The 17,752-nt window shown below is 54.8% G+C and overlaps 1 protein-coding gene across 2 annotated transcripts; it reads left to right on the top strand.

Annotated features, from left to right (window-relative positions):
* The first annotated feature begins 249 nt into the window (after window positions 1–249).
* Window positions 250–17,337, top strand: PLEKHB2 (pleckstrin homology domain containing B2). Of its 2 annotated transcripts, XM_024568239.4 has the most exons (8): window positions 250–387; window positions 6,426–6,469; window positions 9,651–9,803; window positions 10,676–10,778; window positions 11,902–11,941; window positions 12,871–12,957; window positions 13,746–13,851; window positions 15,566–17,337. In XM_024568239.4, exons 2-8 carry the CDS (start codon window positions 6,433–6,435, stop codon window positions 15,700–15,702), a joined length of 663 nt encoding a protein of 220 aa, XP_024424007.1. In that variant the 5' UTR covers window positions 250–387; window positions 6,426–6,432; the 3' UTR covers window positions 15,703–17,337. The 2 variants fall into 2 exon arrangements, with proteins under 2 accessions (XP_024424007.1, XP_024424014.1); XM_024568246.4 differs by lacking the exons at window positions 250–387; window positions 6,426–6,469; window positions 10,676–10,778; window positions 11,902–11,941 and having other exon boundaries at window positions 9,717–9,803.
* The last annotated feature ends 415 nt before the right edge of the window (window positions 17,338–17,752 follow it).

The raw sequence follows: 17,752 nt of genomic DNA, 5'->3' as shown, positions 1-17,752 counted from the left end.
TTTTTGAGCATTCCTCGCTTCCGGCGCGACGGGAGGCCCCAGGCTCAGCTTCTGTGTCTCCCCACTCCAGTTCGAGCGTCTGAGGAGCCCGGCTCCAGGACGGTCCTTTGAATAAAGGGTGCAGAAGACCCCTCTTCCGTTGAAAACTCAGCCCGTACTGAAGCAGGGCTGAGGATGCGCAGACCCTGCCCCTCCGCTCCCTGCTCGGAAACCCCAGGCTCGCCTGGGCACCGCCGCAGGTCCGCGCCTGCGCGCGCGGGCGGAGAGTGCGCATGCGCACCCACGACGGGTGGGGCCGTGGGAGGACCGGCTGGAGCGTGGGTTCCGCAGCGACCTTGCGCTCCTTGTCAGCTTGGAGTGCGACGTTGGCCGCCGGAATATTGGCAGGTAAAAGTCCGGTGTGGTCTGGGCAATCCCCGACTGCCGTGGGCTGTGCCCCGGCCCGCGCCCCCTCGGAAGGGTCCGTCTCGCTCCCCCGCTCGCGCCCTCTCCCCATCTCCACCTCTCCCGCCCCGCTCGCCGAGGTGCAGGTCCCGGCGCTCCCGCCTCGCGGGGCTGCCGGCCCCCGCCGCTTTCCCGGGTCCGGGCCTCTGGAGGAACCCGGGCACCGCTACGCTCTCCTCCCGTTGGTTGGTGGGGCCGCTGGGCGCTCCGTCTCTCCCGCGCTCGGTTTTGCAGTTTCCGTAGCTTTACGTGCGTGATTGCACATTATTTAGAGAAAATCTTTTTTCCACGTTTGAGTCTCTCACCAACTAGGTTGGGGACTCCGGAAGAGGTCAGGGGTTTTTAAGTTTTTTGTTTTTTAAAAAATCTCAAATGTAGAGTAACTTACTTAGGTGAGGCTTCGTAAATGAGGGAATAACAAAAGTGCCAGTTTTTCAGGATGAGTGGAGGAAAGGGTTAAGTTGGGACGATCATACAATATGCAGATGATGGTATTATAGAATTGTATACCTGAAACCTATATAGTTTTATTAACCAAGCCCCCGCCCCCCCCCCCATACATTCAATTTCAAAAATTCTACAGGAAAGTGGTTAATTCCAAACGCTTTTGACTCCCGGCCCTTGAGAATCTCTGCTTGTCCACTGCCCATGGGAGGGGCACTTGGATCTCGCGGAGGAAAGTTCCAGCCCAATATATCCCACCTCCTCTTTATCGGCTTGTCCGTCGATGGGCACTTGGATTGCTTCCGTGTCTTAGCTGTTGTAGACGTTGCAGTGAACATAGGGGTGCACTTACCTTTTAAATTAGTGTCTTGAGTTTCTTTGGATATATTCCCAGAAGTGGAATTGCTGGGTCATAAGGCAGTTCCATTTTTAATTTTGTGGGGACCCCGCATACTACTTTCCACAGCGGCAAACTGGCTGCACCAGTCACATTCTCAACTACAGCGCTCCAGGGTTCCCCTTTCTCCGCGACCTCGGCAGCACTGGTTCCTTGATTTAATGATAGCAGTTCTGGCAGGCAGGAGGTGATACCTGGTTGTGGTTTTAGTTTGCATTTCCCTGCTGAGGAGTGAAGCTGCTGGGAGTTTTTGATTACGGCCTTGATTTCATTAGTTGTAATCCTCTGTTCAGATTTTGTTTCTTCTTGATTCAGTTTTGGAAGGTTTCTAGGAATTTATCTCTTTCTTTTAGATTGTCCAGTTTACTGGCATGTAATCACAGTGTTTTCTTACGATCCCTTGTATTTACTTCTGTGGTGTCCCCGTTGTCACTTCTCTTTCATTTCCGATTTTTTAATTTGGGTCCTCTCTCTTTTTTTCTGATGAATCTGGTTAATGGTTTGTCAACCTTGTTCAACTTTTCAAAGAACCACCTCTTGGCTTCATTGATCTTTTGTACATTTTTTAGATTCTATCTTGCTTATTTTAGCTTTGATCTTTATTATTTCCTTGTATTACTTGGATGTATAAATGTTTAAAGGGTGTATCCTCCCGTTGGATTGGTCCCATGATTATTACAAAATAAATGTCTCTTACAGCCTTTGTTTTAAAGCCTATTTTGTTTGATATTAGTATTGCTACCATAGCTTTTTTTTCTGTCTGCTTGAAATATCTTTTCCATCCCTTTACTTCTAGTCTGTGTGTGCCTTTGGGTCTGAAGTGGGTCTTTTGTAAGGCGGCATGTGTAAGGGTCTTGTTTTCTTATCCATTTAGCTACCCTATAGCTTTTGATTGGAGCATTTAATCTATTTACATTTAAGTGATTATTGATAGATATGTATTATTGCCATTTTATTATTCATATTTCTGTTCCTTTTTTTTCCTTTGTAAAGAAGTCCCTTTAACATTTTTCATAATATTCGTTTGGTGGTGATGAACGGCTTTAGCTTTTTCTTGTGTGGGAAACTTCTGTCTCTCCTTAGATTCTAAATGATAGCCGTGCTGGGTAGAGCAGTCTTGCTCTAAGTCCCTGCTTTTTATCACTGTGACTATTTTGTGCCAGTCTCTTCTGGCCTGAAAGGTTTCTTCTGGGAAATCAATAAGATTTGGCCATGTCCAGGGAGGGCTTAACACAGGAAAGGTGGCATCCGATGCCATGCTGGGAGAGGGCCCTTGCCCTGAAGCCCCACCACTCCGTTTATCCTTGTGTGTCTGGCACCTGCTGAACTTGACCTCTTTCAGAACTGCCCCATGTGGCTGTGGGGCCAGCTCATGCTGCATCTCTGCCCCTCCTACCAGTCTGGAAGTGGCTTCTTCTGTATGTTTTTAGGTATAGGACTGCTGTTCAACCAGACTTCAGATGGTTTATTTAAGTGATTGTTCTCTAGCGTAGCTGTGGTTTTGAGTGGTCGTGGGAGGAGGTGAGTGCAGTGTCTACCTGCTCGGCTATCTTGCCCGGAGCCCTTCCCGGTGCTTTTTAATCAGGGGTCTTTCAATACAAAGATTGTGGTTAGGGGTCGGGGCGAAGCCGACCGAGGTCTCGAGCAAGCTTCAGCAGTTTCCTGAGCCCGATTAACTTAGTTCCCCACCTCATTTTGTGTGGATCGCCCCTAACTGTGATCACAAGACCCAGCTGGGTTGGGGAACTAAGATTCTGCAGGAGATCTCAAGGGCCTGAGTCAGTGATCTTATCTTTAAAGCAAAAGGAGAAACCAAAAGTCTTGTGACCGATGTTATTGCTTAAGCTCTCATTCCTTTAAGCGAAACTAGCTGCATTTTTCTATTATCTCAAGAAAGTGCACTTTTAAACACTTTCTCCTGGATCTTGCTTTGCAGCTAGGACTCCAGGACGTGGCTAACATACTTTCTTAATCTTTGACTCTAAGCCCTGTGGCAACCAAAGCGATTGAAACTCCAGTTTAAGCCTGTTCTGTCCCTGTGCTCCGAACAGCACAACATCACGTAACAGGAGTCTGGCTCCTTGGGTTTGACCTGGGCCCTGCCTCTCCCTCTGGCCCCATGGGTGCGTGTGGTCTCATGAGCACTGGAGACCCTGGGACCCCGACTCTCAGGGACCCTCCCGGGAAGAGCTGCTCCTGGTCTCCGTGTACCGGGTCTGACATGTGACCGACTCTCAGCAATGACAGCACACACGGCCAAGTCAGTAGCAGGCATCATTAGAGGTTAGAAAAAGTTACAACAGAGATTCTGTCCCTCCTCGGCTTTGGGCTGTTCACTTGGTTTCGTGACCAGCGGCAGCTGCTGGGTGACCGCGTCTCAGGCAGGCTTCACGTTTGCAGTGTCTCTCCAGAGCCCCCAGCACCTACCAGTGAAGTGTGGGCTGGTCCCCAGCTGTTCTCTTCTTCACGTGAACCATAGGCTAAGAGTTCATGTTACGATGGCAGGAGGGTTAGTCACGAACACCCGGGATGTGGCGTGAAGGGACACACCTTCCAGCTTTCTGTGCTGGGTGACGCGGCCAGCTTTGTAATTTCTGAGTTCAACCTGTTTCCTCCACTAGAGTGGAAGCTACATAAACTCAGGGGCTTTGGCTCCGTCACTTCTCTGTCCTTGGTCCTACTCCAAGGCGGGGCACATAGTAGGTGCTCAAAGGATATTTGTATGATGGTATTATTTCTCTGCCTCAAATTGTTTTTGGAAGTAAATGATTATTTTAGGATGTTTAAGGCTGCAAGTTTGCAGGAAACCAGTTCAACCCAGTTTCAATGATGAAAGAAACAGGTGGGTTGAGTCAGTGGCTCAGCAGAGTTCATTTTGCTCCCTTGCAGTTCCCAGCCCTCAGGCTGGTTCCCTCCTCATCACAGAGTGGCTGCCAGCCACAGGGAGCAGCGCCTGCCTCCCCTGGGGGAAGGGGAGGGACTTGACTGTCGGGTCTGGTCCAGTGGTACCGTGTGTCTGAGAACCTAAAAGCGTGTCTGAGAACCTAAAAGCCTGGCAGAAAGGTGCGGAAGGATGCAAAACCCACTTCCTGTCTTGGCGAGGTTAGGCAGCATGAACTGGCAGAAATTGCAAGAGGTTAAGAACCTTCCCAGACTTTGGAGATGCTGGAATTTACAATAACTAAAAGCTTTGTGGAGCTCTTTTTCTAAAGGTTTGGAGACAGGTGAGAATTCAGCCACATGGAGACAGGGAAAAAATTAAATGAGGGCGGCTCATTTGTTCTCTTGAGGGGCCCGCTTAGGCTGGTGTTCCGTTTTGCCAACCTCGTTCCCGAAGGAGAGCACTTGGAAACACCGAAATGGCAAACAAAGGTGGCCTGTGACCTCAGCCTCCAGTTAATATCTGTTGATTTCAAAAAATAAAAGGCTAGGACACACGCAGATTGTTAAAACTTTTAAGCAGTACAGACAGGTGTGATAGGACCGAATCGCCACCCTGTTGTCTGAAGCATACACAGCATCACCTTGTCCCTGTCCTTGGTGATCCGTGACAGGGGCACCAGCTTCTCTGGTTCCTTCCAGAGTGCAGTTGTGCGGTGTCAGCTGTCCCTCGGGGCTCATCACGTTTGCACCGGGACCTGCAGGGTGGGGTTGGGGGGTGGGGAGGGGGTGTGGGCAGGCGCCCCTTCAGCATTCTCCTGGGGCCGGGCCAGCCTGTGCAGCACTAGTGGAAGAGCCTTCGCGTGAAGGTGCGTGTTGGTGAGTCTCTACACGTGAGTGAGTAAGGTCTGTTCCTAGGGTGGTGCCATTCCTGGCCCGCGGGCGTTCTCGCGGAGCGGTCCAGGAGAGGTGTTCGAATCCCCTCCCAGCAGTGCTCCTGCAGGGCTGCATTTCCTCCGCCGCGGGCTTCTTCCTCCTTTCTGGGCGTCCACATTTTCACGTGTGCCAACCTGGGGATGGGTAATCCTGGTGACTGGTTTGAATTTGGTCTGTTCAGTTGAGGGAATTGGGCATGTTGGGAGTTTATTGCCTGTTCCTATGTGTTTTCCTGTGAGCAGTGACGGTGTACTGCTTCCGCCCCACGTGAGCTTTGTCAGCGCAGGGACGCAGCCCGGGGCTGCTATGTGGCTGTAGGCATTCTCTCTGAACCTTTTCCTCGTTTTCTGTCCTTTATACTTTCATTTTTATGGAGTTCAGTTTATCATACTTTTTCTTCCTGGTTTCCGGTGTTCTGCCCTGACCTGGCTGCTGCACCTGCGAACAGCTGTGCACACCTGACCTGGGCACCGCAGGGAGGACACAGAGGTTGCTGGACGCCAGAGCCCAGGACAACGGGGATGTCAGGAGCAGACATGACCCCGGACTGAATGAACTCTTAGTGTGCATGGGCTGCTGAGTGGGGTTAGACTCCGCAGGGGAGCAGGGGGTGGAGGCGGAGCCTCCAGGGGGAGGGGGTGGGGGTTGTATTGGCCCCACTGAGATTATACTGTATTTGGTGAGTGCCAGGTGGCCAGTGGGGTCAAGTGGCTTTGGTCCCTCCCTCCGCTGACCCTGAAGGGGATAAGGATGGAGACTCAGACTAGCTGGCTGTGATTTGATGACGTAATGAGATGTGTGGACTTCTGAAACCCTGGGTGCTCCTGAGAGGCTGGGGGCAGGCATGCTTGCTGCTCACACTGCACCTCCTTTAGCTGCGGCCGAGTCCATACTAATGCGGGCTCAGGGCCCCAGAACCACAGGGTGGGCTGGTAACCCGGGGCCCGCCTTGTGCTGAGAGGTTGGAGCTTTCCATCCCTCCTGGGACCTCCAGGGAGGGACGGAGGCTGGACACGGAGGTGAGTCACCAACAGCTGCCTCCTGGAACCTGCTGAGTTGCCCCACAGGACAGGGTCCGAGAGCTTCTAGGGTGGGGGGACACTGAGGCTGGCGGGGAGGTGTGTGCCCAGGGCTCCGAGGCTGACTCCAGGGGGTGAGGGTCAGCATCAGGTTGAATCAGGAGATGTCCAGTGGTGTCCTGGAGCTGGGGAGGTGGCTGCCGGTGTGGAGACTCCCAGCTGTTTGGTGTCAGAGTGTGGTGAGCGTAAAGGTGGCCCTCCTGCTCTCTGGGGCAGTCCTGACCCTGCCTGTCTCTCTCCCGAAGGTGGGCGATGGCGTTGGTGAAGAGCGGGTGGCTGCTGCGCCAGAGTGAGTACCTCGCGGGGCCCCTGGGCGGGGTCCGTGTTGCCTGGGCCCCATCCGTACTTCTGCTGCTGAAGCAGATCTGGGTAAAAACAAAACAGGGAAGAGCCGTATTCACGATGTCGCCCTGGGTTTCCTCTTGGGAGTTTCCAGGGCTCTCTGGCCCTCTCTGCACCCCCGGAGCCCCCGTGGGTGGCTGTGTGGAGAGCAGCTGGGCAGCAGCGGCAGGCTTTGTTCCTGTCGGCCTCCAGAGGCTCACCCGCCTCTCCCTGGCGGGCCGATGAGTCAGAGGGGAGGCCTTGCTTCTTGTGTGGGAGGCGCCTGGCTCACCTGCCGAGGGACTGGGATTCTGAAATGTGGAATCTTTAATTATAGGGATAAAGACTTGACCCGAGGGTATATTTTTGTCTAAAACCAAACCTTTGAACAGTAGTCCCCCCATTATCTGCAGGCAGCCTGTTCCAAGACCCCCAGCAGACCCCTGAAACCGGGGATAGTACTGGCTGTCTGAGAAGTGTGTGTGCAGAAGACTCCCCCACTTCCCCATCTCCCGATTTGTGGGCAGGGGACACGTGGTCAGAACTCCACCAATGGGGACTCTACCTGCCGTCCTGCAGTGGCTCTGATTGGTGGTTTCTGCTCAGCTCGGGTGCTGCCAGTCAAATGGGCGTTTGGGTCACTCATTTGTTGGTTTGGGCAAGTGCTGTGGATGCCCCCTCTCGGTTTGAGGAGGCCTGATAGGATACAGGAAACTGGGAAGGCTGGCGGTTGACAGGTGTGGCTGACTTCACCAAAAACTACTAGAAACAGTGTAAAATTAGTGCACAAAACTCCCTGTGTCTTTATATACACTAACAGTGAAATTTCAGAAAAAGAAATGAAAAAAAAATTCCTTTTGCAATTGCAACAAAATAATACACCTAGGAATAAACTTAATGATGTGAAGGACCGATCTACTGAAAACCACAAAGCATTATTTATAAAGACTGAAAAAGAAACAAAGGAATGGACAGATACTCTGTGTTCATGGATTCCATAAACCGACACGGTGAAAATGTCTGTGTTAACACACACACAGACTTCGTGCAATCCCCGTCAGACTCCCAGTGGCGTGTTTTAAGGAAATAGAGCAAAAAAGAAACATCAGGTTTGTATGGAACCACAGAAGACCCTGAATACCGAAGCAATCCTGAGAAAAAAGAACGGAGATGTAGGTGTCACACTCCCTGACTTCAGATTATGCTCCAGAGCGATAATAATCAAAACAGCATGGTATCGGCAGAAAAACATACATACAGACGGATGGAACACAACTGAGAGCCCAGAAATAAACCTACATGTAGATGGGAAAATATATTTTTTAAAGATTTTATTTATCTTTAGAGGGAGGGGAAGGGAGGGAGAGAAACATCAATGTGTGGTTGCCTCCTGTGCGCCCCCTACTGGGGACCCTGCCCACAACCCAGGCCTGTGTGCCCTGACTGGGAATTGAGCCAACAACCCCTTGGTTCGCAGGCCGGCAGTCAGTCCACTGAGCCACACCAGCCAGGGATGGAAAAATAATTTTTGACAAAGGAGCCCAAAGCAGACGATGGAGAAAAGCAAGCCAGGAAAGTTGGAAAGCCACATGCAAAAGAATGAAACCAGACTACTGTGTGTAGTCTACAAAACTCATCTCGACACGGGTCAAAGACCTGGACATAAGGCCTGAAGCACTCCAGTGCGCAGGAGAGAACACAGGCACTAAACTCACGAGCCTTGGTCGTAGGGTTTCATGAATTGGACCCCAAAGGAAGGGAAGTAAAGGCAAAAATGAATGAATGGGACCACATCAAACTAAAAAGCTTCTCTACACAGCAAAAGAAACCTCTAGCAAAATAAAAAGGCAACCAACCAGATGGGAGAAGATACTTGCAAACAGCAGCTCCTTCGACACGTTCATGTCCAAAACATACAAAGATCTCAGACAACTCAACACCAAACAAACAATCCAGTTAAAAAGTGGGCGGAGGACCTGAACAGACACCTCTCCTAAGAAGACCTACAAATGGCCAACAGATACATGAAAAGATGGCCAACTTCACTGGCTGTTAGGGAGATGCAAATTGAGGCCACAGTGAGATACCACCTCACACCTGGTAGAATGGCCGTTGTCCACACGACAGGTAACGACACGTGTGGGAGAGCTCGTGGGGAGAACAACCCGCAGTCACTGCTGGTGGGAGTGCAGGCTGGCGCCGCCACTGTAGGAAACTGGAAGCTCTTCAGAAAAGAAAGAATACAGTTACCATATGACCCAGCCTTTTGGGTGCCTGCCCCCTAAAACTGAAAACACGCATTTGCAAAGATACACGCCCCCCTGTATGTACGGCCAGTTCCCTGCCGCTTCGGCCATCCGCGGGGGGCCGGGACGTGGAGCCAGCTGCGGTCAGCCCGGATGACGGTGTGGTGCCCCTCTGCAGTGGAACAGCCCTCAGCCGTCGAAAAGAGGAACTGCTGCCGTTCCAACAACAGGTGCGCCGTGAGAACACCGTGCTGAGGGAATCAGGTCAGACAGAGAAAGTTAAGAACCACGTGATTTCACATATGTGGGACATAAAACTGGGAGCCACAAATGAACAAACAAGGAAAACAAAAACTCCCGGACACACACGTGTCCGGCGGCGTGGTGGTGAGCGAGGGAGGGGGTGGGAGCATAGCAAGTCGGGGTCAAACGTGGTGACGGAAGAAGATGGGACTTTGCAGGTGGGCACACAGTGCAGCGGAGGTGTGGGCAGGAGGAGGGCTATAGTTGCTTGTGGGGAAGTAATGCAATAATAATAATAATAATAATAATAATAATAATAATAAAATAACACCACTGGCAGGGTAAACCTTGCCTCGCGTACTCGCAACTGTAAACCTACTTTTGCCCACCCCGTGTACAGACGTGTCACGTAGTTGTACACCTGAGACCTGTGTGACTTTATTAACCCGTGTCACCCCGAGAGGTTCAGTTTCAAAGCCATCTGGGGACGTGGAGCGGGCTGTGCTCTGTCCCTGTGCCGCGTGGGTGTCCTGCCCCTGCGGTCTGTGTTCTCTGCCACTCGGATGGGCTGCTCAGGGCAGCTGGGGGCCGCACAGGACCGTCCCCTCTGCCCCCGTTCCTGGGGCGAGCTGGCAGCCAGCCGGCCACGGTGTCTTTCAGGTACTATACTGAAGCGTTGGAAGAAGAACTGGTTCGACCTCTGGTCCGATGGCCACCTGGTCTATTATGGCGACGGGAGCCGGCAGAGCGTGGAGGACAAGGTGCACGTGCCGGTGGACTGCATCAACCTCCGCGTGGGGCTCCAGTGCCGGGGTGAGCGCCCGCCGCCTGCTCCTCGCCGTTCCGGGGGGGCTTGGGTCCTCCCTCCCCCACCTACTGTCACTCACAGGCCCCAGAGGGCTTCACTGGGGCAGAGGTGACCAGGGTGGGGGCCAGGTGGTGGAGCAAATTCATTTCCCCTCTGAATCAGACCCTCCAGTCCACACTCCTTCCTCTCTCGTGGAGAAGGTGGTGGGCATTTTTCAGGAACCAGAGCGTTGGGGCCCCTCTAGGCAGTGCAGGTTTGTTACTCACAGCCGGTGTCTTCTTCGGGACTGCAGCCCACTCTTACGGGCAGTCCCCTCCCTCACTCGGAAGGGGTCCATCTGTGCCAGGCGTCGAGTCCTCTGGCTCTCACGGACGGCTCGTGCACGCAGTCCTGTCTGTTCCATTAGTGCTGTCGCTGTGTGAGGCAGGGCTTGCTGCGAGAAATGCCCGCCCGCACGCTGGGCCCTCACACCCAGGTCTCCATGGCTCAGGCAGCGCCCACAGAGGCACTAGGAAACTCCAAGTTCACTTTTAAAGCGGTCACCTAGCTTGATGCTTCCTGTGAATAAAGTCAGCAGGCATTCTGGTATCTTACGCTACTACGTAAATGCCCTTCATTGCATGGGGCTTGTCCTTTTAACATCTGGGCCGCTCTGTGTGTCTCCGCGTGGGGGTTGCCCCCTCCCGAGGGCTGCTCGCCCTTCCTGCAGGGAGTTCCGTTGGCGCCGAGTGGGATTCGCCTGTTTGGTTCTGTAGAGCAGAACCAAGGTGTTCTGCAGTGGAAGTGTTCTGAAGTCCTGGTCCTTTGCTCATCTGAGCTCTTAGGTAAGACGAAACCCTTTAAAAACACACATTCCTTTACTCTGCCTGTTGTTCAGACATTCAGCCTCCAGACGGGAGGCCCAGAGACTGCCTGCTGCAGGTCGTTTGCCGAGAGGGGAGGACTATCAGCCTCTGTGCGGAAAGCCCGGACGACTGTCTGTGAGTTTTGTTTCTGAAGTGTTTCATTTGAAGAGGCCTTTTCTGTTTGAATGTCCAGTTGTCGGGAAGGGAAGGAGTGGGGGTGGGGCCTCCCTCCGATGGCAGAACGGTGGCTCGAGGGTGGCTTGGGGGCGTGGGGAGGAGTGCACGGGTCCTGCTCTGCCTCTGCTGGCCGCCTGCCTGTGGGGGCTGGGGCAGTGTCAGCGTACAGGCCCCGGGGGCTCCCCTCCCTGACTGGGGCGTGATTGAAGGGGTTCGTAAGCCATGTGCCCACAGCCCAGCGTCTGTGGGAGGGTGACAGGTGGGCGCACACTATGGTGTCACTCCTTCCGACAGCGGGGGGGTGGGGAGAAGCCTGCTTTTCGCAGCAGTGTGGACGAAGCCAGTCAGAGAAAGACAAGCACTGTGTGGCCTCTCTTGTATGTGGGGTTTGACAGGGCTGACCTCGCAGGAGAAGAGAGTAGGGGTGGTGGCTGGGGGCTGGGCCTTAGGGGAGGGGTCAGGGTTGGTCAGCACGATTCTGGGCATCCCATGTGGAATGAACAGCCCTGTCGGAGGTACTTGGAGTTAAGAGAGGCGATGTTCCATGTCATCGCCGGAGAACATGCGAATGCAAGGTAATCATGGGGGTGGGGAAGCAGAGGTGTTCACTTACTGTGGCAGTTTTATAACACGTGTGTGTCGTGTGATCTGTGTGCTGTAAACGCACACGTATGTCAGTTTCTGAAGCTGGCAAAAATAGTACCAGCCTTACATTTAATTGCAAGGAACTGCCGCCCCTCTCCTGGAACTGGACGTAGCCAGTCAGTAGGTAGGGTGGGTCCGTGGGGGGCCCACCCTGCAACCAAGATGGTACGCCCTACGTTTACGGAAAGGTAAGCAAAGGCGGTAGCCTGGAGCATGCTTTACACAGTATACGTAGTATGTACTGCAGGCGTGTTTTTACGTCACTCATTCTCAGTGTACATTTCCACTGAGTCGGCTGAGTGGCCCCGGCGGCCGGGGCTGCACAGCTGGCCCTGGAACTGGCTCTATCAGAAACCCTGGCGCCAGGGCGGGTGGGGGTGTCACTGTGCCCTGGGTTGGATTTTGCCTCAGATGACTCTCCCTCTCTTCCCTGCAGGGCCTGGAAGTGTACGCTCCAGGACTGCAGGACAAACACGGTGAGTGCCGGCCTGGGGCACTGGCAGTGCTGTGTCCCATGGACTCGCTGTGGCACACAGGAGAGAGGGAGCCGGGGGCAAGGGGACAGGCAGAGCTGGGTGGGAGGACCCCTCCCAGCAGGGGACCCGGTTCTAGGGTGGTGTTCCGGAAACGCGTGTCTCACTGAGATTCGCCACACTTGGAACTCCGTTGTGCTTCCCAGAGTAGGCTCGGAAAGGACGGCGGGTCCATTGACCTTGTTTCCCCTCGGTCTCATCTCCAGCCCTGCCTCTGGCTGTGGGGGGCCCCGGCCACAGGCAGCCCCACTGGTGATGAGGGCCGTGTGCACAGCTTCCTCTGCCCTCTGTGTGCTCCTTCAGAGGGGCCCCCTTTGTCTCGGGGGAGGAAAAGGTAGATGGAACCTACAGAAGCGCATGCGTGGAGGGTAGTGGAGAGAGGCACTGTGGGCCCCTGTTCCCTGCTCCAGCCAGCCCGCAGTCTCCCTCCTTCCTCAAACACCTGCTTCTCGGGGGAAATCAGCGCTGATGACCCACATGCTTAGGGGCCAGACGATTCTTTAGGGGGATTTTTCCTTTAAAGAACACACATCTTTTTCTCGTCCACGGGGAGTAATTTAGAGAAGGAACAGACGCTGTGTGCAGAGCACGTCTTTGACGGCCACACTTCGGGCTGAGGGGTGGGCCCCGTCTTTCAAAGGCCTGGGCAGCTGTGGGGGCTCCTGGCACCCCCACACCTGCCCAGCGGGAGCGAGGGGCAGGATCTTGCCCCTGCCATTTGCTGCCTTTCTGAGGGCTGTTGTATTGCTGGCCACAGGAAACATTCTGGCTTTTAAAAAAAAATTTGCTAAATACAAAGGACACGTGGAACATCCTGAAAGCCTTTGTAGTTGCTCTGTGGCAACTCACTGGCTTCTGCTCTCTCTCCTAAGGCTTATGTTGGCGCGGAAGTCCCCTACGACGGCCCCGCGGTGGCTGCCCCCCCTCCGTACACGGCCTACGCTGCTCCGGACCCCGAGGTAGGGAGGGAGTGCTTCTCCGAGCCACAGGGCTGGGGCGGCAGGGTGCTGGGGTCTCTGTGCCACTTAATATTTTTTAAAGAAAACAAAAACAGAACTGGTATCAGAGAAATTAGAAATGTATTCTGAACGCCTTTCTTCCTTAAACAAAACACCACTTTTACTGTCGGAAAGCAACTGCTCTGCTGTCTGCACATGCACAGCTTGTCTTCAGGATGGGCCTGGAAAGGGGTCGTGACCTTGGTGGTTGCTCTGGTCACGCGGTTTTTATGGTTTACAGTTTACACTCAATGACTGACTTAAGTTCTTTGTCTAATCAGAAAAAAATGCTTTGAAAATAAAAAAGAAACCAAACCTCAGAAAAAATCACATGCCAAACACCAGACACCTTGGGGTGTCCCCTAGTTGCAGGTACCGAGTGTCCGGTGCTACAGGGAGGAGTCCCTGGGCTGGGAGGCGCTGCTGCTCCGCCTTTAAAAAAAATTTTAAGTTTAATTTTGCAATGATTAGAGATTCAGGAGAAAGCGCACAGATAGGTAGCATGGAGAGATCTTGTGTGCTCTCCCTCGTTACACGTAGACAGCAGTGGCGGGAGTGGACGCCTTTGTCCCTGTTCTCAGAGGGAGCGCTTTTAGGTCTCCACTCCGGAGTCTGACGTCCGCCGCGGCCCACAACACGCAGACGCTGCCTTGTCGAGGTTCGCTTCCTGCGCGCCCGCGCCGAGCGCCTTTCTCCGAACGGAGGTTGGATGTCCGGACTGTGTGTTGATGGCCTATTTCTCTCCGCAGGTGTATGGCTACTGCCCATACGGCACTGCGTACGCGCCGGGCGCGCAGGTTGTCTACGCTGCCAACGGGCAGGCCTACGCGGTCCCCTGCCAGTACCACTACGCAGGTGAGTCTGCCGCCCTCTGCTCCTGCCTGCCCGGCAGAGGGGTCGGTGTGAGTGCTGGCGTTGTTTCTGGTCCTAGACTGTGAGGCCCTCTGCCAGGGGCTTTTTTCTTAAAGTGTCACTTAGAGTCACATGCTTTGCAAAGCGGAGTGACAGGCGTGACTGTCAGAGCATCCCCACCGCACCCACGTTTGTTCTCAAGGAGAGAAGGGGTCGTTACTGGGGCTTGCGTAGGTGGAGAAGCACCTCAGCCCAGAGGCCCCTCGTAGGGGAGAAGAGATGTTCTTTCTCCTTTACGTCTTCTGGCAGCGTCCTGCGAAAATGGTCACTACTGAGGCGGTGTTCCGTTTTGCCAGGGAAGTAGAGGCTGCAAGGGGCTGACTTTACTGAGCTTTCGATGGGCTTCTCTCCACTTCTCCGCTCCCCAGAACCACACTGGAGATGTGGGCGATGGCCCACGCGGGCAACATTGAGTTGTGGGTGCACCCTGGGCCGGTGGCAGAGTGGAGAGTGTGTGACGGGCGGTCCCCAGTGGGCACGTAGGGCTGACACACACAACCCTCCAGCATCTGTGGGGACCTGTGGTCAGTCAGCCAGCTAGGAAGTGCACAGAGTGCCCCCTGTGCCCACCAGTGACCTGTTTCAGTCCACTCTCCTCCATGGCAGTGGGCCAGCTGTCATTGCCTCTGGGCCCAAGGTCCTCACGGGGGCCCCATGCCCACTGCCCTTGCAGGGGGCAGGTCCGAGCGCAGAGCTGCAGGCTCTGCATTGTGGACTCCCCTCCCCGCCTTTCATCGTGGGCTCAGTTCCTTGGTTCCTCGGTGATTCGCAAGTTCCCTGCCTTGGTTCAGCCTCTCACGTTCACGTTCTGACATTTACCTGAAGCTCAGTGAGTTAGGTAATTGAAGTAAGTGCCACCTGCATACGGCCCCAGCTGGCTCTGGCAGGGGCCCGCCCTGGTGGGGGTGCAGAGAGGACGTCGGCCTCCGTGGCCGCTGGCTTTGCTCTGGTTCTTCACCCTTGCGCATGAGGCCACAGGGCTGGTTTCTCGCCCTCTTGGAGCCGAGCGGTTAAAGGGGTGGCAGGCAGAGGAGGAAATGAACACTGTCTGTGTTTCCACAGTTTTAAAGCCAGTTGGCTGTTAGTACAGTTGTCACGTATGGAAGAGAACCAGCAGTGCGTTTCCCATTGGAGACTTGAACCACACGCGTTCAGTAACAAGGTTTCAAAGTTCGCTCTGTGGGAGTTCCCCTGTAACACGCTTTCCCCGTAAATGGGGGCTCTGCCCTGAACTCATGGAGTGCGGGCTCTGCTCTCTCCCTGCACTCTCCCGCCCCCAGCATCCCGAGAAGTGTGCTGTGTGGACCAAAGTGGATGCCAGAGGCCGGAGTCGTGGCTTCATTGGGCTTCTGCTCCCTGGTCGTGTCTGGGACTTTGGACCTCGGGAAGCCGAGCACCTGGATTTCTCACAGTGCGGTGACGAGGGGCTCTAAGGAGGCCACGTCTGATCCTGTGGCCTGTGGTGGAGGAGAGCGGGGAGCGCCCACTGCTGCGCCCCCCACACCTGCCGTGCAAAGGAGGCTGAGGCTGTTGGGGGGACTCCAGTGCAGCAAGCAGGGGCCTTGACCGCTCCCGGGAAGGTCCTGGCTGGGTGAGCCGTCTTCGCCCCCAGGTGTGGGACCTGACGCTGCTCAGATGCCCGTTTTCTCTTTTCCAGGGCTCTACGGGCAGCAGCCTGCCCACCACGTCGTCGTCCGGGAGCGGCACCCAGGCGGCGACGGCGACCTGGCTCTAGGCATGCTGGCCGGGGCCGCCACGGGAATGGCCCTTGGGTCCCTGTTCTGGGTCTTCTAGGGCCTGGGGCCGGACGTGCAGGCCGCTGATGCCCCTGCGCAGTCCTGTCACTGCCAGGCGGTACAAGTGCGGTGAACGTCCTCAGTGATGGCTTCCATCGTTCTTTCGAAAGTAGTGACGTCATAGCTCTAACTCATCCACATAAGAACCACAGGGAAGGCTGTTCGGTTGACACTCGGACTCTCTGGGGCGCCAGCTTGTTCCGGTGGCTTCTCCTGGAGCTCCCAGAGGACATCACTGGAACGCGGCTGTTGGGAACAGCATCAGAAGGTGGTGTGGTGCGTCAGAGACCACTGTCCAGGGCTGTGCTGGCTGCACAGTGAGGCAGGAGCAAGGGAGAGCCTGACAAGAAAACTAACTACTGCTGCTTTTGGTTTAAGATTGAACTTCCAAACCTCAGGAGCCGGAACTGGCCTTGTTCCTCCCAGAGCTCTGGGCTGGTGACCCTCCAGGGGACGTCCCCGAGGCTGTGTGTGACAGCCCGCAGCCTCTGGGACTGGCAGGCCTCCAGCAAGGCTGATTGCTCAGCGTGGTGGCCGAGAGGGGCAGTCCCTGCTTTTAAAACTGAGAAGGTTCTTGGGTGTGGTGTCTCGAGTCTTTGGTAGTGGTCTTGGAAAACAGCACATTTGCAGTTGACTTTGAGCCTCAAAGTTTCAGGGCTTTATCCTTCCAACTTGAAGAAGGCAGAACAGTTGCGAACACATAGATGAAGGTGCATCGGCTTTGTTCAGAGTGCTGTGTTGTCGGTGTGGGCTTGGCGTGTTTTCATTGCCGCCTGTGCCCGCTCACCACTTCTTCCTCCACTTGTTGAGAAGGGACTAGTGCCAGGGTGGCGGGGAGGACGTGGCGGGAGCCCCGGTACAGGAGCCCCGGTGCAGGGTTGCCTCTGGAGGCTGTTCCTGAGCAGGTGTCCTGTCCCCGAGGATGGGGAGGCGTGCAGCCTGGGTGGGGCACGTGGGATCTGGGCTGTCGGGACCATCTGGGGAGAGTGGAGAACAGGGCCTGAGAACGAGAGTGACCTGCACCAGGTCCCGCCCACCCCGGCCAGGACCCCAGCCTGGTGTTGACTCCTGACAGCTGTGTGTGAGCTCAGCACAACCCGGGTAAATTCTTTAACTGCGTGAATTGTTAAAGCTCCTCATTGTTCCTGTCTTCCGCCCTGCGTGCTTTGAAAACATCCCCTCACAAGTGCAGCTCAGCCTGTTGAAGGCCCCTGCACCGCACCTCCCTGTGGCCCTTGTTCCCGTAACACACACTCGTGGCCACACAGACTCTGCTGTGGCCGTGGTGGGCCCGCCCTCCAGCATGGGCAGCTGCCTGCACTGCTGTGGCTGACCTGAACGGAGCATCTTGTGCAACCTGAGGGCCTGCCTCCCTGGCCAGTGTGTGCGCACTCATTGACACTGGAGAGTCTGCAGAGTCCGTTTGCAGTTAGCGGAGGTGAACTTGACCATCGTCTGTGGGTGTTGGGCCCGGTGCAGAATTGCCACATGTGCCGTGTACCCCCACTAGTCCTGACAAGCGAGTGTTGCTTTTGTGATTTCACACCCTGTCGATAAGAATGGTTTTTCCAGATGGTAATTGTTTTTAAAGCTGTATCCCTTACTTATGGAGATTAAACAGTTTTGAATGTTGTCTTGGGGTATTCATTTTGATCTTGGGAGTTCCTAGAACCAGAGCATTATGTCCCTGAAAGGCCTGGCACACGTCTCCCAGTTCCCTGCTGCCCACTGACTGGAGGGACGGGGCTGTGGGCTGAAGCTCAGGCACATGTGTGCCCCCGCCCCCAACCCCCTGTGGACAAGCCCATGGGCAGCCTCGGGATTGTCACTAGTGACTCTATCCTGACAGGAAACACAGGTGGGTACAGAGACAGGCCAGGTGCTGTTCCCCTGTCCCTGTGTTCAGTAGGTGCCAGCCCTGCTGATTGCTTCACGTAGGGAATCCTAAATCGGGCACCTAGGAGAGCTGGAGGGAGCTCCTTCAGGCAGAGTGAGCGTTTTCTCTCCTTGTGCGCTTTAAATGCTGTACCTGGGAGAAACTGGCCCTG

Source organism: Desmodus rotundus, chromosome 13, assembly GCF_022682495.2.
Source record: "Desmodus rotundus isolate HL8 chromosome 13, HLdesRot8A.1, whole genome shotgun sequence".
Classification (NCBI taxonomy): domain Eukaryota; kingdom Metazoa; phylum Chordata; class Mammalia; order Chiroptera; family Phyllostomidae; genus Desmodus; species Desmodus rotundus.
Note: the sequence above shows the minus strand (reverse complement) of the source record. Positions and strands in the feature narration are given on the sequence as shown.